General features: G+C 42.0%; 2 protein-coding genes and 1 long non-coding RNA gene across 6 annotated transcripts; 2 read left to right on the top strand and 1 right to left on the bottom strand.

The window, feature by feature from the left end:
* The first annotated feature begins 277 nt into the window (after positions 1–277).
* On the top strand, positions 278–5,811 carry ftsj1 (FtsJ RNA 2'-O-methyltransferase 1). 2 transcript variants are annotated; one of them, XM_037766942.1, is made up of 10 exons: positions 278–438; positions 1,970–2,107; positions 2,352–2,421; positions 2,533–2,644; positions 2,852–2,930; positions 3,025–3,131; positions 3,491–3,593; positions 3,820–3,903; positions 4,242–4,345; positions 5,241–5,811. In XM_037766942.1, exons 2-10 carry the CDS (start codon positions 1,987–1,989, stop codon positions 5,412–5,414), a joined length of 954 nt encoding a protein of 317 aa, XP_037622870.1. In that variant the 5' UTR covers positions 278–438; positions 1,970–1,986; the 3' UTR covers positions 5,415–5,811. The 2 variants fall into 2 exon arrangements, with proteins under 2 accessions (XP_037622870.1, XP_037622872.1); XM_037766944.1 differs by lacking the exon at positions 278–438 and adding an exon at positions 1,827–1,845.
* Positions 5,812–7,566: 1,755 nt separating this feature from the next.
* On the top strand, positions 7,567–26,446 carry LOC119486650 (bromodomain-containing protein 1-like). Of its 3 annotated transcripts, XM_037766940.1 has the most exons (11): positions 7,567–8,211; positions 14,391–15,781; positions 16,622–16,778; positions 16,863–16,991; positions 18,027–18,155; positions 18,296–18,608; positions 18,785–19,549; positions 19,711–19,837; positions 20,904–21,034; positions 23,434–23,588; positions 24,789–24,950. In XM_037766940.1, the coding sequence occupies exons 2-11, from the start codon at positions 14,409–14,411 to the stop codon at positions 24,801–24,803; spliced, it is 3,294 nt and encodes a 1,097-aa protein (XP_037622868.1). In that variant the 5' UTR covers positions 7,567–8,211; positions 14,391–14,408; the 3' UTR covers positions 24,804–24,950. The 3 variants fall into 3 exon arrangements, with proteins under 3 accessions (XP_037622868.1, XP_037622867.1, XP_037622869.1); XM_037766939.1 differs by lacking the exon at positions 24,789–24,950 and having other exon boundaries at positions 23,434–23,613; XM_037766941.1 differs by lacking the exon at positions 23,434–23,588 and having other exon boundaries at positions 7,568–8,211; positions 24,789–26,446.
* On the bottom strand, positions 21,281–23,416 carry LOC119486652. Its single transcript, XR_005206571.1, has 2 exons — positions 23,173–23,416; positions 21,281–21,444 (listed from the first exon to the last, which is right to left on the bottom strand). It is a non-coding gene; the product is annotated as an uncharacterized LOC119486652 (long non-coding RNA).
* Positions 26,447–27,856: the final 1,410 nt, after the last annotated feature.

Genomic DNA, 27,856 nt, shown 5'->3' with positions numbered 1-27,856 from the left:
TGTTTTGGTATATTTTTATTTTGTTTGTTTCTTTATTCACACATAAAAATCAAAATATCCTTTTACTTGTAAAAGGATATTCCCTGAAGGAAGATCACACTTTTCTGTGATCTTCCTTCAGGGTGTTTTTATATTTATTTATTATTTATTTATATTGTTTCTATAGAAGCTGTTTCTTGTGTCTGCAGCGACACCATGTGGCAGCTACTGAGAAGACAGAAACCGGGAATCACTGAAAAGTAGCCTACTACAAGAAAAAAAAATCTTTGATCATCATCATTAAAGAAAAAGTATGATCAGAAAAGATAAATACCTGTATTTAATCTTCAAGCAGAGATGGTACAAATGGATTGGCAACGTCATTTTGAACAGGCGCTTCGGAGACAGCTACCAGCAGCCAGGGGTCCTTCCTTCATCAACAACACCTGAACGTGGACAGTAAGTAAAACAGTCTGTTAAAGGTTCATAAAGTGTGTTTAAACGATCAATTATGTTATTGTTTTGTATGTTTTCTTTAGTTTAAACGTGTATATATTCATCCGACAGACATAGACTCACCTAATGTTAGACAATAAGTCCAGTTAGACATGAAATATGCAGTTTCTTGTGCTCTCTTCGCCAAACCCTGTTTAAAAAGTGAATAAGACAAGGTTAACCGGTCTTTAGGACGACAATAGTGTTTATTAAATGATGATCAAATACGTTTTTAGATTCGCTAAGAAGCGCTTTTCAATTCGGCTGACATAGAATAAACCAATCGCCAATCATTTTTGTTAAAATCGTGACTTTCTTAGTTGGTTAACGGTGTAATTAGGTTAGAACACAGGGAGTGATAGTGATAGTGGAATAATGTTGGGACTAATGTTTGCATTGACCATTAAACAATAAGTAATAATAATAATAATAACTTAAAATTATTTGGTAAATTTGTTTTTTAAATATATATATATATAAATACATATTCCAGCAGAGTTGTTTTGATAGTGGACTCTTGTGATGCTTTAAGGTACAGTATTTGGTAATGTTGGGACTAATATTTGCATGGACCATTAAACAAGAATTAATAATAATAATAATAATAATAATAAATTAAAATTATTTGTTAAAGGGACTATTTGTAACTTTCAGAAATGCTTCTTAACAGCGACACCTGTGGCCGTTAAGTCAACGAAAGTCAGCGTCGGGCTCGCGCTTGTGCTCGCTCTAAATATACCTGAACGAGCATCGCTCAAAACAGTGAGGCGACACACGTCAGCTAAAACCACAATATCACTCTATATTTCACCTGCTTGGCAGTAATGTTAGCTGACCAGACGAAGGTCTCTCCATGAATCACTGCTGATCCTAGTGTTGGCTTTGAGGCTGAAGCAGGAAGAGAAACGTTATCGCCTCCGACCGCAGCCGGAGAGAGACACCAGCACCCAGTCGGAGACGGTAACGTTTCTCTTCCTGCTTCAGCCCCGCTGCAGGAAGAGAAACGTTATCGTCTCCGACCGGGTGCCGGTGATAACGTTTCTCGCTGCGGAGCCCCGTCACTTCACAAGACACGGAGAACCTCTGTTGGTCTGGAGGAGCTGCAGCATTTATTTCTGCACAAACATCCACTGTACAGTCACTAGATATTCTCAGAGCTAAACTAACTCTTCTGCAGTGTGTAGTGAGCGCGCGTTCACGTCTAGAGGTGGAGCGAGACAGCGAGAACGCACGCGGTGTGAGTGAAGGCAAGCAGGCAGAGGAGCAGAGGCTCCGGCCACACGCGAGCGCGCATATGCGAGCGCGCATGTGTCCCGACCCGCTACATTTATACGATTAAAAAGTTACAAACAGTCCCTTTAATAAAAAAATTTAAAAATAAAGAAATATATAAATAAATATTCCATCACAGTTGTTTATCACGTCATCATCATGTCATTGCAGTAATTCCACTGAAAGACGAGAAACCAGTATAAATGTGTGTTTTTTCCATCAGAGAGGTCAGAGGTCAGGATGGGTCGCTCCTCCAAAGACAAGCGTGACATTTACTACCGTCTGGCCAAAGAGGAGGGCTGGAGAGCGAGGAGCGCCTTCAAGCTGCTGCAGCTCGACCACGAGTTCAACCTGTTCACAGGTGAGACCACCCACGGGACACCTCAGACGATGGGTTAAAGACCCCAAACTGGCCTCAGCCTACATTACAGCCCTCTGGAAAGGGTATAATTGAGCCAGAGTCTCGTTCTGGCTCTGGTGTAAGGGCTACCTGACCTCTTTGGGCTCCGTTGGTATCCATCCGTGTGTCTGTCCCTGACTGTATTCTTCCGCTGTCTTTTCATAAATGTCTGATTTGTCAAAAATATTTTTTTTCTCTCTATCAGGTGTAAACAGAGCAGTGGATCTGTGTGCAGCTCCTGGCAGCTGGAGTCAAGTCCTCAGTCGGAAACTCAGGTTTTGTTTTGCTTTCTTTTTAATGAACATACACTCACCTGGACAGAAATGAAATGGATTTTAATAATATGAATAGTGTTAACTAAGTCATTGTTTTGTTTATCCACTCAGAGGGCAGGAGGAGAAGGGTGAGGGGGGTGAGGAGGTGAAGATCGTGGCGGTGGACCTGCAGGCCATGGCTCCTTTGCCAGGAGTCACTCAGATCCAGGGAGACATCACCAAGGTAAGGACACGTCACAATGAATAGGGGGGGGGTCTTTTGGTCCCTGTGGAGGTTCTGGAGGAGGTTCTAGTTATCCATGTAAAGGTTTTTGTAGTCCTTGAGGAGGTTCTGTTGGTTTTTAGGAGGTTCTATGAGGAGGTTTGTAAAACACAAGAAGTGCGGCGGTGCGTCACATGACCTGTGTCTTCGTCTTCTTCTTCCTCTCAGGTGTCGACAGCTCAGGAGATCATCCGTCACTTTGAGGGTCAGCCGGCCGACCTGGTGGTGTGTGACGGAGCTCCAGACGGTGAGACGCTCACTTACCTGTCTGTCCTCGCCTGTCCTCAAGTCTCTCCTTTTTATTCAGCTGTCTGGAGTTATTTACCGTTCTGTTTCCATAGTAACCGGGCTCCATGACGTGGACGAGTACATCCAGGCTCAGCTCCTGTTGGCCGCTCTGAACATCACAACTCACGTCCTGAAACCTGGAGGGACGTTTGTGGCCAAGGTGAGTCCAACTTTGATTCAGATGAGGTATTTATAATATACTCTGCTGTAAAGTCATTAGTATTAAATATAGATTAAACTCTTCTGGAGAGTTAAATTTGAAGCTGCAGCCAGCAGCCTGTTAGCTTAGCTTAGCACGAAGACTGGAAACAGGGGGAAACCTCCCAGCATCTCTAAAGCTCACCAATCAACACATTAGTCTCGTTATATTTCTTGTTTGTTTGTCCAAAAACAAAAATCAGTGGCCTAAAAACACATTCTGGATAATTCCCACAGTGTAAATAATTTTACGCAGTGGTGCATTATGGGCCATGGACACTGTCAGACTGTATTAACCCCTCATTGGCCTGTGTGTTTCAGATCTTCAGAGGTAAAGACGTGACTCTGCTGTACTCTCAGCTCAAGATCTTCTTCAGTGGTGTGACCTGCGCCAAGCCTCGCAGCAGCAGGAACTCCAGCATTGGTGAGCCACCGCCCCCCCCCTGCCAACCAATCACAAACAGGAGCCAATCCCGCCCCCAGCTCATGTAGTTATCATATATATATATACACACCTGAGACTTTTAAGACAATAATCTTAAAAAACTACATTAATTTACATCTGAACTTGTGGTGTTTGCATGAAATCTGTAGACAAGTTACTTACAGTATCTGTCTGTCTGTCTGTCTGTCTGTCTGTCTGTGTGCAGAGGCCTTCGTGGTGTGTCAGAATTACTCTCCTCCTCAAGGTTACGTCCCCAACATGTCCAACCCGCTGCTGGATCATTCCTACGGTAACTACGAGCCCTTTTCCGTTTAAGTGGTCCGTGTCTGGATATCTGATCTGGATCAGGAAGACACAACATGTGAATGCACTCAGACCAGAATCACAATGTCACTGGAAGATGGAAGCAGCATCACTTCCCTTCACTTGAGACGCACCATGTTTGTTGACAAGTCAGCCAGCTCTGCTTAACTAATTTCTCTACTAAAAAGCTCCTGTTCTATTAATGCAAACAAGTATGTCATGTTTCAGTAGCTTCAATCTGAATTGGATCAGTCTTTAGTTCCCCTGCATGTCCTGGTCCTCCTTGGTCTGTTCTCAGTCTGCGTTCTGGTCTCTGTCCTTCAGATGTGGACTTCAACCAGTTAGAGGGTCCGAACCGTGTCATCGTTCCCTTCCTGGCGTGCGGTGACCTCAGCGCCTTCGACTCAGACAGGACCTACCCTCTGCAGGTGAGCAGACACAGGTTTATCTTTACTGAGTCAAAGTGAACAACAGACACATGGTTCTTACATTAAAGCAAGCCTGGTTCAGTCATTTTAATTATTTTTGTGCTTTATTTATTGCCACTATGAAATGTAATTTATTAGTTTTTAAATGAAAACTTCCATTATTTATCCATTACAATTATTATGTAATTAAGATATTGTATTGGAATTTTAAGGGGATAATTAATGGATAAATTAATTGATTGTTATTATATTAAGGTATTTTTTAAGGGGAAGAAACCTCATAAAATGTAACAAATAACATCAAAGCCACCCTTAATTAGTACCTTACATAGGCCTCAATTTTTCAATTCAGGAATGGTTTTCATGTGATAATTATTGTGTACACCTTACACCTTAGTGCAGATAATCCATTAAAGAAATATATTATGATCCATTAATGTATCCATTAATTAACCCCGAATGCTGCAGCTCTTTCTGCAAATGTCCTGTCATGTCTGAATGACACAAATCTATCACTTTACAAAGATAGATGAAGCCAGCAATGTTAAAAGACTTAAGAATCCCTTAAATAAAAAAAAATATTATTAAACTTATCATTAATGGATTTGTCAAATACTGCTAATTAATTAAGGGGAAAGTAATGTACCCCTTAAAATCTACGTATTTTGTAAATTAAGGTGTTTTTTTTCTCAAATTATTGGACAAATTAAAGGATTTCTGGCTACCAAACAAACACATTGATGTGGATTAAGGTGTTTGGTGTGTTTTCAGGGTTAAATTATGGATGAATTAAGGGTATTTTAAGGGATTGTTGTTACTAGTTGATATAGTATTTTTTTTTTATTTTCTTCACACAAACACAATCTCAGACCTGTTGATGGTTTTCTTCCTTCAGCTGGATGATAGTAAACAGTACCAGTACACGCCCCCCACCCAGCCGCCCATACGCCCCCCCTACCAGCAGGCCTGCCACCTCCGCAAAAACAACCTGCTCTCCAGAGAAGACGCCCAGTCCAACCATCCCAACCAGAGTCCAGACGAGACGGATCCACCGGCCGAGTCCACGTGATTCATCTGACAGCTGCTGACTGGTGGAAAAAAACAAAACAGAGTTATCATGAAAGAAACAGTCTGGCATTCTGGGAAAAGTCTGTCTGATAACTAGATGGAAATCAGTTTTATTTCTGTGCATCCAGAACAGAGAGAAGACCAGAGTATGTTTAGCTTAGCTTAGCACAAAGACTGGAAGCAGGGGGAAACTGCTAGCCTTTTCCTGCTTCCAGTCTTTGTGCTAAGCTAAGCTAAACACGCTGTACTGGATGTTTTTCCGATCGGAGGAGTATGTTTTTACTGTTTTTTCTGATTTTATGTGGAGTATCTTGTGACAGATCCTTCATCCATTAGGCTTGAGGAATTGTAAACATTTTATATTTTAAAAATTAAAGTCATTTCTTGGAGGCAAACAACATCGTGGTTTACATTAATTGTATTTTAAGAGTTATTAAACTATTATTTTTTGTCTGTCAGCAATTTGCAAGTTGTAAATGTTTATGGTTGTGCTAATTTTAATACTATATATACTGTTGGGTAGTTTGATAGCATCGCTGTCCTGTGAAAACCATGTATCTGTGAAAAGTCAACTTTTCATGGTCTCAGAAAAACAGCCCAGTTTTCAGTTTTGTGACGATGCATTTTCCAGCTGATCCAAGAGGCTTTTTAAAATTATTTAGCTTAAGAAGGATTTCCTCAACAAATAAAGGAACACTTCATCCTTTAGTTTATCATAAACATTCAACATAAACACATCTGGAGATTCATCACTTAAAGGGATTAAAAACGAATCTGAAATGAAACTAAAGCTGTCAGACAAATGTAGTGGAATAAAAAGTACAATATTTAATTTATTTACTTTTTTTATTTTGGAGTAGAAGTATAAAGTTGCATATAATGGAAATAAGTAAAGTACAAGTATCTCGGATTTGTATTTAACGTCCTGGAAACCGAGTAAAAAAAGTTTTTCCAATTTCTTTTTTTGTGTGATTTCCTTCCTATTTAGGGTTAAACGAAAATCTTACAATTTAGACTTTTACAATACCCCAGGGGTTGACAGAGTAGGTCAAAAGAGGAAAGGAGATGCACGTGGACAAAATGTCCACTACATAGGACACGTCAATGGGCTCAGGAGGTTAAATGTAGCACTTCTGTACATAGTACACACACTACATACCAAACCTGGAAAAATCCCTCTGCTTGCCAAAATAGTGGGTTTTGTACGCGGTGACGTCACAACATAAGGAGGAGGACTCGCACAACCGCATTGTTGTTGAGGGGAAGAGAAGCATGCTGGCTTGCATACTGCAAAATGTGACCGGCTTTAGTAGGACATCCTGGTATTTTTTGGCATTAATGATGTCTAATTATCTTTTGATATGTTTAGCTATATTTGCTTTTCTTCTGTACTGTTTTTTATGTATTTCATTGTTTTTATTGGATTGTTTTCCACTGTTTGGTTAGGTTTTTCTGCACATGTTGTCTACTTCTTGTTGTTTAACTTTTTATGTATTTTTTTTAAATTATGTTAGTTTAGACCCTTCTTCCTTTTTTGTTATTGTTTTTTTTTTTTCTAATTTCTTGTTTTTTTTCATGACTGGATTTTGTGCAGTTTTATATATATATGTGCAAAAAAAAATACATATATACCAAACTGGAAAAAAGCCCTTTGCTTGCCAAAATAGTGGTTTTGTACGCGGTGACGTCACGACGTAAGGAGGAGGACTCGCACAACCGCATTGTTGTTGAGGGGAAGAGAAGCTCGGGCAGTTTCTTGTACTTTACTTGAGTATTTCCATTATATGCAACTTCATACTTCTACTCCAAAATAAAAAAAAGTAAATAAAGTAAATATTGTTCTTTTTATTTCACTACATTTGTCTGACAAGCTTTAGTTATATTTCAGATAATATTTTCATCCCTTTAAGTGATGAATCTCCAGATGTGTTGATGTTGAATGATTATGATAAATTAATGCGAGTCCTCCTTACGTCGTGACGTCACTGCGTACAAAACCACTATTTGGAAAGCAAAGGGCTTTTTCCAGGTTTGGTATGTATTTTTTTATTTTATTTCTTTATTTGCACATATATATAAAACTGCACAAAATCCAGTTATGAAAAAAAACAAGAAATGTGTCAGGAGAGGTCAAGAACCCACAGGCTTATTTATACAAAGGACCTCTCCCCCAACCCCAGGAGAAAAAAAAACAATAACAAAAAAGGAAGAAAGATCTAAACTTAATTTAAAAAAATACAAAAGTTAAACAACAATATAGCAATGCTATCTCATAGAATAAGATGCATTGCAGTAGATTAAACTACCCCACAGTATATATAGTAAAAGAAATTGGAAGACACTGTTTTTGCTGGGTTTGCAGGAGGTAAAGTGCAGTACCCCTGTACATAGTACACACACTACATACCAAACCTGGAAAAGCCCTCTGCCTGCCAAAATAGTGGTTTTGTACGCGGTGACGTCACGACGTCAGGAGGAGGACTCGCACAACCGCATTGTTGTTGAGGGGAAGAGAAGCTCGGGCAGCTGCTGAGCTCTGCTGCTTTCTATCTAACTGCTTCACAAACAGCCCGTGTTGATCAGTAAATTACCCCTGTGACCAACGTAACAAACACCACCCTGAGAACCGGCCTCCGTCGCCCTGGATCCCCGCCGGTCCGTCTCCAGCTCGCCTCGGTAGTGGCCGCCGGATGAAGCGGACTGGATGTGGATTTAACTGCCGCTTCGCTCCTGCAGGGCCGCGCCGCCATTGCTGCTGTTTTTATAAAATATAAAGCTGAATTGGTGAAAACACCGAGGTAAGTTCAGCCTCACCTCTTCAATATAACCCCCCTTTACACTCTGGGTTGGTTTAAACCCAAAACCAGTCCTCTTTACTGTGAGAAAAAGCCTCCTTTTACTCCAAATCGAGGCAGTTTCTTGTTGTGTTGGTCGCCATCTTTCCTCCTCCTCGTTAGCTGTAATGCTAGCAGGCTAACGTTGTGGACGGAGTGTCCTAATGCGGTTTAACCGGCCACCGGAGAGGCCACGGTCCGTTTTGAGGACACCACCGGGTCGTGTTTTCTTCTAACACATGTGTTTTTGAGTAAATCACGTTAAAGCTGCAGGATTAATGACAATAATCAACGTTGTGGTTCGATAAAGAGGAGCTAGCAGGTTGGTGGTGGTTAGCATTACATTACACCAGCATTCAACCAGAGAGAGAAACCGGACGAGCTGCTGATGAGATCCAGCAAACAAGCAGCAACCAGCGGCTGCAGGCAGGCCAGCTGGAGACTGGTATGGAGGTGGAGCTGCTCTCCTCGGTGCATTTCTTTCATTCATCCAGTGAACGTTATCACAGTCACAGTCTGTTTCCGCCCCCTTTTATACTGTAACTACATGCAGCAGCCAACTGAACACAACATGATCTCATGAATTTAAAGCTGCACAAACAGACACTGGGGCTGCATATTTAAAGCTGCAAGCTGCAGTTGCATACCACACAATATCTTTAAAGTATTAGCATGAAACTACACTCAAAGTATCAAAAGTAAAAAATACTCATTATGCAGAATGTCCCATTTCAGAATCATATATATAATATTACTGGATTACAATGCATTAATGAATAATCACTACTAATGTTGCACTTTACTTTACTGTAACTACATCCAGCAGCCAACTGAACACAACATGATCTCATGAATTTAAAGCTGCACAAACAGACACTGGGGCTGCACATTTAAAGCTGCAGCTGCATACTGTTTTTTAGTTTTAGTTGCACAACAGAGCAGAAACAACTTTATTGTTGACACTTTGTGTTCAGTTGCTCTCAACCAGTTGTGGAAGAAGTACTCAGATATTTAAATAACTTAAAAAGTATCAATACCACACAAAATCACACAATATCTTTAAAGTATTAGCACGAAACTACACTCAAAGTACCACAAGTAAAAATACTCATTATGCATGATGTCCCATTTCAGACGGTACATTTCTTTCATTCATCCAGTGAACGTTATCACAGTCACAGTCTGTTTCCGCCCCCTTTTTTACTGTAACTACATCCAGCAGCCAACTGAACACAACATGATCTCATGAATTTAAAGCTGCACAAACAGACACTGGGGCTGCACATTTTAAAGCTGCAAGCTGCAGGGTACGATAGCAGGTGCATACTGTTTTTAGTTTTAGTTGCACAACAGAGCAGAAACAACTTTATTGTTGACACTTTGTTTTCAGTTGCTCTCAACCAGTGGTGGAAGAAGTACTCAGATATTTAAAGAACTTAAAAGTAGCAATACCACACAATATCTTTAAAAGTATTAGCATAAAACTACACTCAAAGTACCACAAGTAAAAATACTCATTATGCATGATGTCCCATTTCAGACGGTACATTTCTTTCATTCATCCAGTGAACGTTATCACAGTCACAGTCTGTTTCCGCCCCCTTTTTTACTGTAACTACATCCAGCAGCCAACTGAACACAACATGATCTCATGAATTTAAAGCTGCACAAACAGACACTGGGGCTGCATATTTAAAGCTGCAAGCTGCAGTTGCATACCACACAATATCTTTAAAGTATTAGCATGAAACTACACTCAAAGTATCAAAAGTAAAAAATACTCATTATGCAGAATGTCCCATTTCAGAATCATATATATAATATTACTGGATTATAATGCATTAATGAATAATCACTACTAATGTTGCACTTTACTTTACTGTAACTACATCCAGCAGCCAACTGAACACAACATGATCTCATGAATTTAAAGCTGCACAAACAGACACTGGGGCTGCACATTTAAGGCTGCAGCTGCATACTCTTTTTTAGTTTTAGTTGCACAACAGAGCAGAAACAACTTTATTGTTGACACTTTGTGTTCAGTTGCTCTCAACCAGTTGTGGAAGAAGTACTCAGATATTTAAATAACTTAAAAAGTATCAATACCACACAAAATCACACAATATCTTTAAAGTATTAGCATGAAACTACACTCAAAGTACCACAAGTAAAAATACTCATTATGCAAACTGTCCCGTTTCAGACGGTACATTTCTTTCATTCATCCAGTGAACGTTATCACAGTCACAGTCTGTTTCCGCCCCCTTTTTTACTGTAACTACATCCAGCAGCCAACTGAACACAACATGATCTCATGAATTTAAAGCTGCACAAACAGACACTGGGGCTGCACATTTTAAAGCTGCAAGCTGCAGGGTACGATAGCAGGTGCATACTGTTTTTAGTTTTAGTTGCACAACAGAGCAGAAACAACTTTATTGTTGACACTTTGTTTTCAGTTGCTCTCAACCAGTGGTGGAAGAAGTACTCAGATATTTAAAGAACTTAAAAGTAGCAATACCACACAATATCTTTAAAAGTATTAGCATAAAACTACACTCAAAGTACCACAAGTAAAAATACTCATTATGCATGATGTCCCATTTCAGACGGTACATTTCTTTCATTCATCCAGTGAACGTTATCACAGTCACAGTCTGTTTCCGCCCCCTTTTTTACTGTAACTACATGCAGCAGCCAACTGAACACAACATGATCTCATGAATTTAAAGCTGCACAAACAGACACTGGGGCTGCATATTTAAAGCTGCAAGCTGCAGTTGCATACCACACAATATCTTTAAAGTATTAGCATGAAACTACACTCAAAGTATCAAAAGTAAAAAATACTCATTATGCAGAATGTCCCATTTCAGAATCATATATATAATATTACTGGATTATAATGCATTAATGAATAATCACTACTAATGTTGCACTTTACTTTACTGTAACTACATCCAGCAGCCAACTGAACACAACATGATCTCATGAATTTAAAGCTGCACAAACAGACACTGGGGCTGCACATTTAAGGCTGCAGCTGCATACTCTTTTTTAGTTTTAGTTGCACAACAGAGCAGAAACAACTTTATTGTTGACACTTTGTGTTCAGTTGCTCTCAACCAGTTGTGGAAGAAGTACTCAGATATTTAAATAACTTAAAAAGTATCAATACCACACAAAATCACACAATATCTTTAAAGTATTAGCATGAAACTACACTCAAAGTACCACAAGTAAAAATACTCATTATGCAAACTGTCCCGTTTCAGACGGTACATTTCTTTCATTCATCCAGTGAACGTTATCACAGTCACAGTCTGTTTCCGCCCCCTTTTTTACTGTAACTACATCCAGCAGCCAACTGAACACAACATGATCTCATGAATTTAAAGCTGCACAAACAGACACTGGGGCTGCACATTTTAAAGCTGCAAGCTGCAGGGTACGATAGCAGGTGCATACTGTTTTTAGTTTTAGTTGCACAACAGAGCAGAAACAACTTTATTGTTGACACTTTGTTTTCAGTTGCTCTCAACCAGTGGTGGAAGAAGTACTCAGATATTTAAAGAACTTAAAAGTAGCAATACCACACAATATCTTTAAAAGTATTAGCATAAAACTACACTCAAAGTACCACAAGTAAAAATACTCATTATGCATGATGTCCCATTTCAGACGGTACATTTCTTTCATTCATCCAGTGAACGTTATCACAGTCACAGTCTGTTTCCGCCCCCTTTTTTACTGTAACTACATGCAGCAGCCAACTGAACACAACATGATCTCATGAATTTAAAGCTGCACAAACAGACACTGGGGCTGCATATTTAAAGCTGCAAGCTGCAGTTGCATACCACACAATATCTTTAAAGTATTAGCATGAAACTACACTCAAAGTATCAAAAGTAAAAAATACTCATTATGCAGAATGTCCCATTTCAGAATCATATATATAATATTACTGGATTATAATGCATTAATGAATAATCACTACTAATGTTGCACTTTACTTTACTGTAACTACGGCCAGCAGCCAACTGAACACAACATGATCTCATGAATTTAAAGCTGCACAAACAGACACTGGGGCTGCACATTTTAAAGCTGCAGGGTACGATAGCAGGTGCATACTGTTTTTAGTTTTAGTTGCACAACAGAGCAGAAACAACTTTATTGTTGACACTTTGTTTTCAGTTGCTCTCAACCAGTGGTGGAAGAAGTACTCAGATATTTAAAGAACTTAAAAGTAGCAATACCACACAATATCACAATATCTTTAAAGTATTAGCATGAAACTACACTCAAAGTACCACAAGTAAAAATACTCATTATGCAGAATGTCCCATTTCAGACGGTGCATTTCTTTCATTCATCCAGTGAACGTTATCACAGTCACAGTCTGTTTCCGCCCCCTTTTTTACTGTAACTACGTCCAGCAGCCAACTGAACACAACATGATCTCATAAATTTAAAGCTGCACAAACAGACACTGGGGCTGCACATTTAAAGATGCAAGCTGCAGCTGCATACTGTTTTTAGTTTTAGTTTGCAGACTGTTACAGTTGGGTCTCAAGTTTAAGCTTGGCCTGCAGATCATTCCAGGACCAAGGACCTATTAATCTAATCTAAAATATGCAAAATAACTAGTAATTTATCAAATATTGTAGTGGAGTAAAAAGCACAACATTTGCCTCCAAAATGTAGTTGAGTAGAAGTAGAAAGTAGCATAAAACGGAAATACTCAAGTAAAGAACAAGTACCTCAAAATTGAACTAAACTACTGTACATTCTTTGGGTTCAGGGCCAGAGTTAGCTGCTTCTCTTCATTCTCTATGAGAGTTAACTGACTATCTTTTGGTTTAGTAGTGTCAAAGTGCTTCCACACAGTGCAGAGAACAAATGTGTCTTAAAATGATTCTGCTAATCGTTTCAGCTCTACGTAAAGCTTCCTCTATATGTGGAGCTGAAATGATGAGCAGATTATTCTTTTCAAATTGATTGACATAAAAAATGGCAACTATATTGATAATTGATTAATCATGCAAGTCATTTTTAAGCAAAAATGCCACACATTCGATGTTTCCTCCTTCTCAAATTTGAGGATTTTGATACCTGAGTCAACACTCAAACATGATCAATATTTAATACCCTAACATGAACTACAAACGACACAGCAGTTCTTCCAAGACTTGTTATTGTTACAGTTGTTTTGGTACAAATCACTTGAAGAAGGGTTCTCATGCTCATGTGGAAACCTTCTTATATAAATGAGCTGACTTCACTTTCCTTTTAGTGATATTGTTCATTTCTTTTGAATAGTTGTGTATGTTGTTGGATATGAAACCTCAATAATTTTTACTGACTGAAATTTATCTTCAGCCTCTAGTATTTAAAAAATGTCAAGTATCGAACGTTTGGTCAGATTCTTAGTCTTGTTGGTGTTCTTTGATCGAATAATGTCTGATTTAAATCAGGAAACTCATTTAACTTTACACTTTATTACATTTATGCAATGCTCTCTGTTTAATGCTGATGCATTTAGCTGTTAAACATATTTTGTTACAAGAGGAAAATTATTAAACAGGTTTATGTTCCCCCAAAATAAAGTATTTGGGAATACAGACACCGATATCAAACATGGTCAAACAATAACCGTCACTTATGTAGTCAGGTCATTTGCATAATCAGCATCACTGAATAGATGTTGATAAAGATTTATCGGGGCAGATGAGACTTGTCTGTACCATGTGACAGACGCACTGCATTAGTAATAAATTGATAGTTTGATAGACCTGCAGAACAAGTATAAAGCACTGGAACTAAAAATAATCACTCACAGAGATAAAAAGTTGTGCATTTTGTCTTTACATAATTGTCTGGTCCTCTATGATTGAAGGCTGGAAGAGGTGATGACATCCTTGTGCAAACACATTAAATGCCAATCTTTGTTTCTGCAATGCCTCATTGAGGGTTAAAGCTGTTAATCATTACTGCAGGTTCTGTTAGATCCAACACACACTGCTCTGTGTGTGTGCTGGTCGTTGCTTCGACATGAAAAATTGTCAGTTGCTGCCACAACAACATCACACAAGTGAGTTGTTTACAAATTGTTATTTCATTTGTCTGGTCTTCAGGGTCTTTACGGCTTCAAAATGAAGAAGAAAAGTCGACATCACCGACCTGCGGTGATGAAGAGGGATTCGTCTCCCATCAAGCCGTCGCCCAACCGGGAGACGCTGACGTATGCACAGGCTCAGCGGATTGTGGAGCTGGAGGTTGACGGCCGCGTGCACCGGCTCAGCATCTACGACAAGCTGGACGTCATCAATGACGACGACCCCACGGCGCAGGAGATCATGGAGTGCAACAGCAACAAGGAGAACAACGAGAAGCCCCAGCAGGTCCTGGTGCGCTCTGTGCGCCTTAAAAACAACCAACAGAAGAAGAACGCTGCGCTCATGGCCTCACACGGAGGCACCGGCACGCATGGCAGTACCGGCGGCCTGTTGGAGCCAAAGGTTAGAACTGTTGAATATAACCTGCCGGTGGTGCCGAAGAGGCCGGTGTCCTATTACAAATACAAGGAGAGGACGGCGGAAGAGCTGGACGAGGAGGTGGACTATGACATGGACGAGGAAGACTACGCCTGGTTGGAGCTCATCAATGAGAAGAGGAAGAGCGAGGGCATCAGCCAGGTGTCGCACAACCTGTTTGAGTTCCTCATGGACCGCTTTGAGAAGGAGTCGTACTCAGATACGCAGGGTCAGAGTGACCTGCAGTCGCTGGTGGACGAGGACGCCGTCTGCTGTATATGCATGGATGGAGACGGAGCCGACAGTAACGTCATTCTCTTCTGCGACTCCTGCAACATCGCCGTGCACCAGGAGTGCTACGGTGTGCCGTACATCCCCGAGGGCCAGTGGCTGTGCCGCCACTGCCTGCAGTGTCCGTCGCGGCCCGCTGAGTGCGTTTTCTGCCCCAACCGAGGCGGAGCCCTGAAGAAGACTGACGACGACCGCTGGGGCCATGTAGCGTGCGCTCTGTGGGTGCCTGAGGTCGGCTTTTCTGACACTGTTTTCATCGAGCCCATCGACGGTGTCCGCAATATCCCGCCAGCACGTTGGAAGCTCACCTGCTATCTCTGTAAAGAAAAGGGCGCAGGGGCGTGCATTCAATGTGACAAGATCAACTGTTACACCGCCTTCCATGTCAGCTGCGCCCAGAAGGCGGGCCTTTACATGAAGATGGAGCCCGTCAAAGAAGTGACGTCGTCCGGCGGCGCCACCTTCTCTGTGAAAAAGACCGCCTACTGCTGCAGCCACACGCCTGGAGGCCGCGACTGCCGGCCGCTCAACATCTACGATGAGCCCCACCCGAAAAACGGAGCCTGCCACAAGAGGGCCGACAAGAGGGGGAAGTCCCGGGCCAAGGGCTGGGCGAAGAAGAAGAGTAAGAGAGCGGAGCCTGAACCAGAACCACAGCCTGAGACCCCCACCAACTCTGGGCCCAGTATCACTGCTTCAAGGTATGCAGGCAAACAAGACTCCCAGAATGCATCTCTCACATAAATTATAAGTTCATACACAAGTCTCTCTCTGTTTAACTTCAACCGGATAAACTTTCTCTTCTTCTGCACACTGTCAGGTTTCAGGAGTCAAATCATACTTGAGATAATTGTGTCAATAACCGATAAAATATGTACAGAAAATTAGTCAAGTAATGCATCTTAAGATCCACAGAATCCAATACAAACCTGGAAAAAGAAAATACTGTCTGGTTAACAAAAACTAAGTGATTGTTATCACCATTTAATAGAAGATCTATTAATTAGATCAAGTTTTAGTTTTCCCAGTGTCTTGAAGCCAGTATCACTGCAGTGCAGTGCACGCTAGTGGTCTTCACAGGTCCACTCAGTTCCTACTCATTGAGACCTGAATCCACATCCAGCTTTTTTTTATATTAATTTATGTACAGCTCAGAAAGGTTTTCGACAGGCCTGTTTCTGATCATGTCCACAAATGTGGACAATAAACACGAGCAACGACAAGTCTAGTTTAGGTAAGAAAACCATGACAATGTAATAACGTGGATTAATAAACTAAGTTAAATCTGGTTTATTACAACTTATTTTTTATAATAATAACATTGTACTCACCAAGTTAATATCTGTAACACTTTGAATCAAGAAGTCCAACGGGTCAAGAATCACGAGCAGTAAGATGAGTTCAACCTATTACAGATATAAAGATGCAGACCCTAAATATAAAGCTTGTCAGATAGAAGGTTGTGTTTCTGCTCAGGTTATCCCCTCTGAAATAATGAGTACTTACTGATTAATATCTCCTTCTGTTTCCCCGTGGGTCAGTTTCGACACCATCCTCAACCAGGTGGCGGTTCAGAGGAAGCGCGTGTTCGTTGAGCGAGTGCTGAGCTATTGGGTGCAGAAGAGACAGTCGAGGAACAACGTGCCGTTGATCCGCCGGCTGCAGGCCAACCCTCAGCCGCCCAAAGTCAAGCAAATGGTCAGTGCTGCTGACACTCACAGTGGAGCAACATCCTTTGATGTCGTTCTTCTTACTGAATCAAAGTTTGTGTGTTTTCTGCAGGACCGCAAGGAGACGAACCAGGCGCTGAAGGAGCAGCTGAAAGAGTGGCACCGCCTCCGCCACGACCTGGAGCGAGCTCGCCTGCTGCTGGAGCTCATCAGGAAGAGAGAGAAGCTGAAGAGGGAAGAGGTAGCGTCACTTCATCATTTACTACTTCACTGTTTCTTTCACTCAAAGCTTAGCAGCCACTTAATTGGATTAAAAGTTACTTGTAGTAAAGATTTGTTGTTGCATAGTACATAGTAATACGATTGTACTCGCTGTCACTGGCTCCTTGTACCGGTAAACACCGACCTCAAAAACATTCACACAAAAATGGACACAAATTCACTTGTCTTGTCTTTTGACTCTGATGAAGATGCAGTTGGAGTCGAAACGTTAAGGTCCTGACACACCAAGCCGACGGTCGGCCGTCGCACAGTTTGGGGCCGTCGGTGAGCGTCCGTCGCCTAGTTTTTTCGGTGTGTCCCGCACCGTTGGCTCTAGTCTGTCCGTGTTGGAGGTTTTTCCGCCAATTCAGCATGTTGAATCGGCGGAGAAGCCGGCAGAGCTCGTCGGTGAGAGAAATTACTCTGATTGGCGGTTCAGCTTCAGTGCACGAGAAGAGAAACGGAAGTGACGAAAGCAAGAAAACGATTAAAGTCCAGAGGAAAAACACAGAGGGCTCTTCTCATTTTTCATCTTCATCTCATCTGATCATTCCAATACACAGATATTTTCACTGCGACATGGCCATCTGGAGTGAAGCTAAGTGGTGAGTGAGAGAGGTGTGAACATGGTCGGCAAACGCTATTTTGTTTCATGTACGTATCATAAAAATATCTTGTATATCCGCCGTGTTCCAGTTTCCCTTTTTTAATGGTGAATACAGACTACCGCCGCCTGCTGGTGTGCAGAGTTATTTCCTCTCACGCAGGCGCAGAACGTACGTGGTAGTTGGCCGAACACGAGGCGACTCAACGGGTGGCCTTCGTCGCCGATAGTTCTTTGATGTCGGCTTGGTGTGCAAATCCGTGTGCTCCGGTGTTCTTTGGACCTGGTCTCTGAAGTATCTCCTATTACAAGATTGCCCTATTCTGTGAGCACCGGACAGGCTCACTATTCCTTGTGAAACAGTTGAAGCGCGTTTAACCTCCTTTCTTCACTCGTGTGTTCTCCCGTCAGATGAAGCTGCAGCAGTCGGCGCTGGAGGTCCAGCTGACCCCCTTCAACATCCTGCTGAGAGCCGTGCTCAGTCAGCTGCAGGAGAAGGACCAGTACACTATCTTCACTCAGCCCGTCAACATCAAGGAGGTATGCCACCATTTAACGATCTGCTTTACTGGTCCATCAATTACACTGGGCTTGATTCGTCACCTGGTAGAGTTTTAATTATAAAAGAGAAGTGATGTCTGTAATGGCGGCCTCCAACGTGTCCCCTCTGTCTCCTGCAGGTTCCAGACTACCTGGACCACATCAAGAACCCCATGGACTTCTCCACCATGAGGAAACGCATCGACGCCCACGACTACAGGAGCCTGGAGGATTTCGAGGCCGACTTCAACCTCATCATCTTCAACTGCATGAAGTACAACGCCAAGGACACGTTCTTCTACAAGGCAGGTCAGCGGATGCAGGACCACGGAGGAGCCATCCTCCGCAGGGCCCGCAGAGAGGCCGAGAGAATCGGCTTCGACTTCCCCAGCGGGTTGCATCTTCCCGAAGCCCCAAAACCGGAGAAGCCAGCCACCTTCTCCTGGGAGGACGGTAAGTTGATTGATCATTAAGAAACAGGAAATCTATCAATGACCGCACTGATAATCAATTAACTGTACTGTATTAGTATTTGCTCTGGTAAAATCGCCAAAATCAGCTGTAAAAGTGCCAGAGTGATGTAATGGAGATAATACTGTGATGATCATGTGACCATCTGTGTCTCTCAGTGGACCGGCTGCTGAGCCCCGCCTACCGTCGGCTGACCCCTCTGGAGGATCAGCTGAAGGAGCTGCTGGAGAAGCTGGACCTGAGCACGGCCATGAAGCACAGCCCGTCGCGCAGCAAGAGGCTCAAACTGCTCAAAAAGACCATCATGGAAGTCCGCAGCGAGATGAGCCTGAAGAAGTCCCACCGAAAACCGCCATCAGTCCCCCCGGAACCCACCCCGACCCCCACCAAGTCAGAGGAGAAACCACTACCTGAACCCCTGGCAGAGCCCTGCACGCCACAGGAGGACAAGTCTTTACCTCCGCCAACGTTAGAGCTGTTAACCTCACTGTCGCAGATCAACACCTCGCCCGGCGACTCGGAGCCGCCCCCTCTGAAGGCCGTCAAACCCAGCAAGGACCATGCTCCCATGGAGCTCGATGGCGACACCGACACATCTACCTCAGTGCCCACGGACACGCCCAACGGGCACGTCCCAGACCCGCTGCTCTCCAACGGCGACATCCACACCGAAGCCTGTGGCGCCGGCAACCGACGGAACAGCGTCCTCTTCCGCAAGTCCAAGAGCACCAGCCCCCAGAAACCACCCAAGACCCAAGAGGCATCCGCCGCGTTGCCGTCGCCCCTGGGCGCAAAAACCTTCCTGTCAGTTGTGATCCCTCGACTGGAGACACTCCTCCTGCCGAAGAAAAGACGACGCAGCAGCAGCGCTGATGGCGAGGAGGACGATGACGAGGAGTCGCCGATAAAACGCCTCGGCACAGGTACTGACTCAGAGCGGTTGTCATGTTTCAGCAAAAAAAAATCTTTAGTGACAAAATATCAACTTAAATGTTAAAGAAACCATTTTAATTATCGGAGTACTACTAAGCCCATAACGCTACACTACACTGAGACAGGTTTCCTGTGGTTTCCCTCCCTTCAGGAATAGCGAACGGTTTTGTGGTGGAGGACGAGGAAATCTCACCGTCTCCCCGCCTGCTTGAGCCTCGCCGCCGCTGTGCCTCCGAGTCGAGCATCTCCTCCAGCGGAAGCGTCCTCTGTAGCACGAGGTGAGAACATCCAGAGCCTCGCAGTTCACTGTTTACCCAAAATTATTCCAGTTTTATCCATCAGAGATGATACTACTGACCCAGTTACTAGCTGATAGGGCTGGGATGATCCAATACTTGGGTGCCGATTTGATATGTATTGCGATTTTTAAGTATTGTGATTCTACAAGAATTGGGATTCGATATTACGATTTATTGCGATTTTTGTTAACTTTTTAAACACCAGACCATGGGTAAAAGTTAAATCATACACTTCTAGGGACATTTATTTTGGACAAATGTTTGATTTTCAGCATAGATGTAGTCAGAGATGTCCTGAAGTCAAATATATCAGTCATTGTCAGACATTTTTTATTTTTTTTTCAGCAACCCGAAAATCAAAGAATAAAGACATTTCCCTCCTTGTCTTTTAATTTATAAGGGACATGTAATGGTTTATACTGGTGAATATAATCCAATCAATCTTATTTACATGTATGTATTTTTTATATACAGTTCCCTTTGTTAACACCTTATTTTGAAAACCGGACGTAGTCAAAAGTGTATACTTCCTCTAACTTCTCCAAGTCTGTCACTAGCTCTCCTATCAGCTCCGTTCTCTTTATACATCCATGGTGAGCTACATCGGGGCCGTTTGAATGCATTTAACATAAATGTATTTAACATAAATGTCAGTATTTGGGTGTTCTACAGTTTTAGCGTCAGCTCATTTGACCACAGAGATGAGAGTGAAGGCTGGCTTGACCCCACGTTACCGCGAAAAAAAAAAAACATGTTTTAACAAGAGATGTTGTAGTTAAAGATTTTTGTTAGAATTAAATAATTTTATAATAAGTAATAATGACAAGAATATAACATGAAATTATCTTAATGTAACTTAAAGGACAACGTTGTAAGCTAAATTGTCTAACTGTAACAAGAAGCTGACATAAGAAATGTTTCAGACATGAAACCTGCCGCAAAGACATAATCCACCACCATCATCATTAAATCTAAAAGTTGTCCTCTGATTTTTTTTATTTTAAAAAACGCTTTCCTTATCTAGCTTTCCTCTCGTCTCTTTCAGCACCGTCATCGTGTCTAAAAGCGGTAAAGGGCGGTCGCCGGCGGCTCGGCGGAGCACAGTGGATGACAAAAGCACTCTGATGACCTGCATTGAGAACGGAGAGTTCACCAAAGCTGCCAAGATCTCTTCAGGTGAGCAGAGCAACGTCGGTCTGCTCGGTGTCATCTGCTGAATGTGCATGAAGCGGCACGGCACGCTTTGATTGGTCAACTCTTCTCTTTTCTCTGCTGATTTACTAAACTTATTAAAAAGCCTCTGTAATTCTACTAATACTGTTAATGTGTGAGTATACATTTGGTTTTTATTTATTTATTCGTTACATCACTTCTTCCACCTGTGTGACCCGAAGAGCAGTGAAGTAAAAGTCTTTTTTAAAAAAATCTTGAAATAGTATTTTACCAAACCAGCAGCTCCTCCCCCTCACTAGTTCTCAAACTGAGGTCTAGGGGCCTCCGAGGTCCTGGGTGAAGTCAGCAGAGACTCAAAGCTGCAGGTTTCCGCCGTAAAAGGAAGTGGTAAATGAGCTCCAGAAACAGGAAACCTGTTATGGACAAGGTGGAAGTGAAGTAAAATCCGTTATTTTCTGTGTGGGTTCAGTGAATTATTGGCTCACATCATGGCTACACAACGAGCAATATCCAATCCATTTGTCTTTTAGCTGACGTGACGATTATCTTTGGTTTAACATGTAAAACTATGTTGTCCTTACTGAGATCTGACTGCGCTATACAGCTAGTCAGATACTTACAAAGTAGAACATATGCAATGTTACTCATTATTTTTCATTAGCTTCTTAATCCAAATAATGAAGGTCCTGATTCAAAACCATTAAGTTTCTAAACTTAAATTATTGATATTCGAAATAAAGTTAAATAAGTTCTGAAATGAACGTGATGCAATCCACTAGAGAGAAGAAGTCTCACTCTGTTGGATTTCTTGGAACTACAAAAACACTCCAATTTTACAGTGATGTTACAGAGTGGAGCTTCAACGCTCACAAACAATCTTTGATGAGTACAGTCACCAGCGAACAGAGAGCACTTTAACCAAACAGACAAGTTTAACTTTGTTCTGCCAGCGAGTTACTCACTGAATTACCGATATGATCTGCCGCCGGTAATGTTTGTCATTTTCACCAGTGAAAGTCAGGAGTCTCTTCAACTGTTTTTTTTAAAGGCGATCTTTAAAAAATGTGTGTTTGTGTCCTCTTGTGTGTATGGCTGTGTGTCCAGACTGTACGTGCTCTGTGTCTGTTGCATTGAATTAGGCCTGTCACGATAACTGCTTTAGTTAAAAATAAAAACCACACAACCAAAACAACAAATAAAATGGACTATGTGGACAATGTCCGCACGATGTCCACATCTTATAATGGTCGGCAAAACCCTGTTGCTTATTCTGGCGCCGTGTTGGCTAAAATGTTGGTGAAATTCAAACACGCATGTAAACACAACGGACAATATCGAGGTCATGTCCATATATGGTACAACAAGTTGGTAACATTATAAGGATCGAGGTCATGTCCATATATCGTACAATAAGTCGGTAACGTAAAAATTATCGAGGACATGTCCATATATTGTACGATAAGTTGGGAATGTAAAAAGGATCGAGGTCACGTCCATATATCGTACAATACGTAAAAATGGTCAAGGTCATGTCCATATGTCGTACGATAAGTGGATGACGTAATAATGATCGAGGTCATGTCCATATATCGTACGATAAGTGGATGACGTAGAAATGATCGAGGTCATGTTCATATATCGTACGATAAGTCGATGACGTAAAAATGATACGTCATGTGTATATTTTGTACGATGAGTCGATTACGTAAACATGATCGAGGTCATGTCAATATATCGTACGATAAGTCGATGACGTAATAATGATCGAGGTCATGTCCATATATCGTACGATAACGTAATAATGATGGACGTCATGTCCATATATCGTACGATAAGTCGATGACGTAAAAATGATACGTCATGTGTATATTTTGTACGATGAGTCGATTACGTAAACATGATCGAGGTCATGTCCATATATATCGTACGATAAGTCGATATCGTATTTATCGTGACAGGCCTACATTGAATACTTCATAACTTGCTTATCGTTGTTCCTGTAGAGGTGTGGAAGCCCTCCGCTGCTTCTCCATTTGTTCTGGAGCCTCTAAAACTAGTTTGGGCTAAATGTAGTGGATATCCCTCCTACCCCGCCCTGGTGAGTGAGTGCTAGTCCCCTCTGTGTCTCATTACCCATCTACCCATCTGCCCCTCTGCCATCGTGCGTGCTGTAGCTCGTGATTTGTGCTCACAGCCATGCGGGAGCTTCCAGCTGGCCGATCATGGACTGCTTGGTGTGTGTGGAGTCAGCCGCTTCGCTCAGAGCGTTTCCGGCTCGACTCGGCCGTGCATGCTTGTGTCTCTAAGTGCGGGCTTCTTCTGTGCGGCTGCTGCCACCAGGAAATACTCCACCCTGATACTGTGAGGAGGCGGCTTCACTTTTTTTTTTTTGGCCGTCACAGATCATGGACCCCAGAGTGCGGAGGACGGGGGGTCAGCACAGCGGGGTGGAGCTTCCCCAGCCTCAGCCGGACGTTCTCAGAGCCGGAGAGCGGATGCAGTTCAGGTCCGCAGAGAAACTCTTCCTCGTCCACTTCTTCGACAGCAAGCGCAGCTGGTGAGGAACTCGCCGACTCACTAAAGTAAAAAGGAGTAAAAATAAAAAAGTCTTAGTCTGGCAGCTGCATTTTCAACACGTTTTAATTACCAAAGAATTTCTTTTAGTAGAGCTGAGAAAAGACGGCTTGAGATGAATGCATGGATCCTGCTTTGACATAACTCCTCTTACTATAACTACATTCTTTAAGATGATAAAAGGCTGACACGATGATTGATTTAATATAATGGTAAAATTTTGATCCGAGACCAAGAAAACAGCCAAACATCTGGCCTTAAGCTTGCCATTCGTTGAGTATTTGTTAGTTGCACTTGAACACACCGCAAAGACGACAGCCGACAGCCAACTACCACGTACGTTTTGCCCCTGCGTGAGATGAAATAACTCTCCACACCAGCAGGCGGCGGTCATCTGTGTTCATCATTCAAAAGGGGAAACCGGAAGACCGAGGACGCCGGATATGCAAGCCGTTGTTATGACACGTACATGAAACAAAGCGGCGTTTGACAACCATTTTCTCACCACTCTCACTCACCACTTAGCTTCATTCCAGATGGCCACATCGCTGTGAAAATACCCGTGTGTTGGAATGATCAGATGAGATGAAGATGAAAAATGAGAAGATCCTTCTGTGTTTTTCCTCTTGACGTTACTTGTTGGCTTGCTTTCCTCACTTCTGTTTCTCTTCTCGTGCACTGAAGCTGAACCGCCAATCAGAGTGATTTCTCTCACCGACGAGCTCCGCCGCCGATTCAACATGCTGAATCGGCCAAAAAAACTCCGACACCGGGAGATTAAAGCGGACAGTGCAGAACACACTGAAAAAACTAGGCCAACGGACGCTGATCGATGGCCCAAGACTGTCCGACAGCCGACCGTCGGCTTGGTGTGTCGGGACCTTTACTCTTACAGATGCGTGTGTTTTTCATTCTGGGCAACCAAAGATAATCACCTCAGTTTTGCCTTTATTCAGCAAGAGATATTTCCTGAACATCCAGTGTCTGTTAAATGCACCGGCATGGTGAATCACAGGACCGTAGGCATCTGGGGAAAGACAAGTGTATCATCAGCATAAACATGTTCATGTAAAAAATGTATTTTCTTCCATAAGTTGTGAGAGACTGAGGCAGTATGAATCGATTCAGCAGAACGCAGTGATTCATCAGGAACACTGACCTCTTGACCTCTCTCTCTCCTCAGGCAATGGCTTCCTAGATCCAAGATGGCTCCCTTCGGGGTCAACCAGACGCTCGACAAAATCAAGCTGACGGAGGCTCGTTCCTCCTGCATCCGAAAAGCTGTGCGGCTCGCCTTCGACCGAGCCATGAACCACCTGAACCGCGTCAGCGGCGGGCTGGAGCAGAGCGCCGGCCTCGCCGCCTCGGACTGAACCCCCCACCCCCATTCCACCCTCCCAACACCTCTGAAATCCTCCCTTCATCCATCTCTCCTCTTTTAGCTTTTTGTTGTGAACACATCACAGCAGAGGTGCTCAGTTTCTGCGTCATGCGCACAACAAACTTGTCATGTTTACCATTTCCTGCAAACTGGAACCAGATCGTTTTCATGTCTCTCCACGCACTTCCTCCCCCCCCCCTTTCCTCCTCCCTGTCCAAAATACTGTAGCTTGTGACGTCCATCCTGTTTGTCAAAGAGCTATGCAACGAAAACGACTCGGTTAGCGGGTGCAAAAAGTTGAAAGAGAAAAAAAAAAAGTCAAACCTGGGCTGTGAGGACTGAAAAATCACGGGTCTAAACCTGTTGAATGTGTCAGATTTGACCTCTGACCTCCTTAAAAATGTGCTGCAAGACTGCTGCAACAATCTCACTGCCATGAAAATGTCCATCAGTGTGTGTGTGACTGCAGCAGCTCCTGTAAATATCCTGTACAAGGCCTGACACTAATTTATTCACTCCCTCAGTTTGTTTGGTACATGGTGTTCAGATATTTATACAGTCGGAGGTGATGATCCACTGACGGTGTCGGTGTTTCTGCTGGTGCTATCTCTACACAGAGAAAAAAAACAAACATGCATACTGTAATGAATTATTTCAGCTCCTTTTTTTACGGTTTTTGTAAGTTATTGAGTTCTCAAGCTTCAAGTTCTATCGTCTTTGGCATTAATTGTTTTTGTTTGCATCTTTTTTTTTTACCTGAATGTTTTTACTGGACTACTTTTTTTTTTTTTTGTTTGTACATATTTATATAAAATCTATATAGATGCTCTCAAAGTTTAAAATGCCTAAAGTGCATCATTCACACCGAAACCAAAAAAATCTGCTGCCCACAAGTTTCCCACTAATGTGTTTCTTTTTTTTTTTTTTTTACAGTTAAGTTGTTTTTCAGGTTTTCAGCCTTTTTGTGTGTGTGTGCTGTGATGAGTTCAAGTCTTCTGTAAAATGTCACAGAATCATCTTTTCCACCTTAATTGAACTACAGTCGGCTGTAGGAGAGAAGAGAATGTGCCTGTACTAATTTATTGTAAAGCAGAAAATGTATATGCATTACTTTATAGAGAGAGTATTGTATGAAAATACTACGGGCACACGAGGAGCCATATGTAGAGGCCCCTCCTCTTCTGTTTTATTTTTTTTTTGATTAATAGCATTAAATCTGAGAGGTGAGGTGATAGTGTTTGATGTTTTATTTTGGCAGGGTAGCGATGGGTAGACTTCCTGTTTTGTTTGGCCCCTCTGGATGTGGATGTTGTTGTGTGTAAATAGATTTGGTACTTTAGCTGATTCTCTGGGAAAAACCACAGTTATAGCCAACGGGAGCGGAAACCAGCCGACAGCAGGCCGGTGGGATTTTTATACTAAAACACTGAAAAATTAAAATATGTTATTGAATCACTGATTCTACTTGTCCTGGTTTTATTTTTATTTTACTTTTTTTTTTCATTTTCTATTTTCCTGGTTTAATTTTATTTTATTTTATTCGCATTATTCTTATTTATTTTTTATTCTAACTTTTTTTTATTATTATCCTGCTTTAATTTTTTTTTATATCTTTATCAATACTTAGTTTTAGGTGAATTTTATTTAATATTTTATTTCTATTCATTTTTTTTTTTAATTCTTTCTATATTTTCATTATCCTGGATTTATTTTATTCTGCTCTTTAAATCATTTTAATTTGTTATTTTTCAGTTTTACCAATTTTAACTTGCTTTTAGACGTGTGCACAGGAATAATTATAATAGACTTAGTGACACATTATGCACTATTGAACTGAAAAATAAGTACAGGAAAAACTAAAATGAAAACCTTCCTCTCCAACAACAATTAGAAGTACCTACTTAAAATAAAACATTTTATCCAGGTGAAAATAAACCTGGAGAACAGCAGATGAGGATAAATTACATAAATTGAGTTCAACTTTAATAAAAATACTTCCACAATGACCTGAAGATCTTAACACCGACTGAATCTCAACATAAAATCCTAAAACAAATTAGAAATAACACTAAACACAACTCTAACCTGATGTATGACTTCAATAACTTTCCCTCATATCTAACTGACCACGAGGTGGCGCTGTTGTTCTGTCTGTGAAACAGCTGACGATGCAGAAATGAAGAGGAAACACTGCAGTGTCTCAGCAGTTAAAGCTCAGTAGGAAATGTTCTGTGTGCTTTAAATGTGAAAACAAATTGATCTAAATCGGGTGTTTTCAAAGTCCGACACCGTGAGCCCACGTCAGACCAACCTGAGACAACCAGCCCCACCATGGCCGTATAAACAGGATATATATATAGTATTGCCATGGAGTCAGTTAATTAGCTGTGAGCAACAACTTGAGCCCCATTTTTTTAGCCTATTTTTCTCTACATTTTGGCAAATCGACACCATTAAAAGTATGCCAAGTTAGCGGTTAGCAGCTCCTGTTTGGAAAAGCATTCACTGTAATGTTTCCCGTCATTCTTCTTTGTAAAACTGCTCAAACTTTCAGCTTGTGAACATGTCCAGCCACAACGATTGAGATCTGGACTCCCGACTGGGCCTCTCCACGACATTAGCTTTGGCTTTCATGCCGGAAAACAAGGTTTCTTGCAGCAGACTGCATCAGGTTTTCTTCCAGGATGTTCCTGTTTTTTTAGGTATTCATTTGAACTTCACAGGCCTTCCAGAGTCTGCTGCAGAGCTGCCAGCACCAAGCTTTCACGCAGGAGATAGTGTGTTTATGATGATGAACTTTAGCCAAGATGTAATGGGAGTTTTCCTCTAAGGGTGGCTTTCTCTTTGCTGGAACTGGTGAAAACTAGCCC

The sequence above is a fragment of the Sebastes umbrosus genome, chromosome 4, assembly GCF_015220745.1.
Source record: "Sebastes umbrosus isolate fSebUmb1 chromosome 4, fSebUmb1.pri, whole genome shotgun sequence".
NCBI lineage: Eukaryota > Metazoa > Chordata > Actinopteri > Perciformes > Sebastidae > Sebastes > Sebastes umbrosus.
This window is presented reverse-complemented; position numbering and strand designations above follow the sequence as displayed.

Bases quoted from the DNA above. Each gene is read 5' to 3' on its own strand.
- ftsj1 (XM_037766942.1), top strand. From the start codon at position 1,987: ATGGGTCGCTCCTCCAAAGACAAGCGTGACATTTACTACCGTCTGGCC. The intron at 2,645-2,851 runs GTAAGGACACGT...TCTTCCTCTCAG, and splicing joins TCCAGGGAGACATCACCAAG to GTGTCGACAGCTCAGGAGAT. The intron at 3,132-3,490 runs GTGAGTCCAACT...TGTGTGTTTCAG, and splicing joins GAGGGACGTTTGTGGCCAAG to ATCTTCAGAGGTAAAGACGT.
- LOC119486650 (XM_037766939.1), top strand. From the start codon at position 14,409: ATGAAGAAGAAAAGTCGACATCACCGACCTGCGGTGATGAAGAGGGAT. The intron at 15,782-16,621 runs GTATGCAGGCAA...CCCGTGGGTCAG, and splicing joins CCCAGTATCACTGCTTCAAG to TTTCGACACCATCCTCAACC. The intron at 19,550-19,710 runs GTACTGACTCAG...CCCTCCCTTCAG, and splicing joins GATAAAACGCCTCGGCACAG to GAATAGCGAACGGTTTTGTG.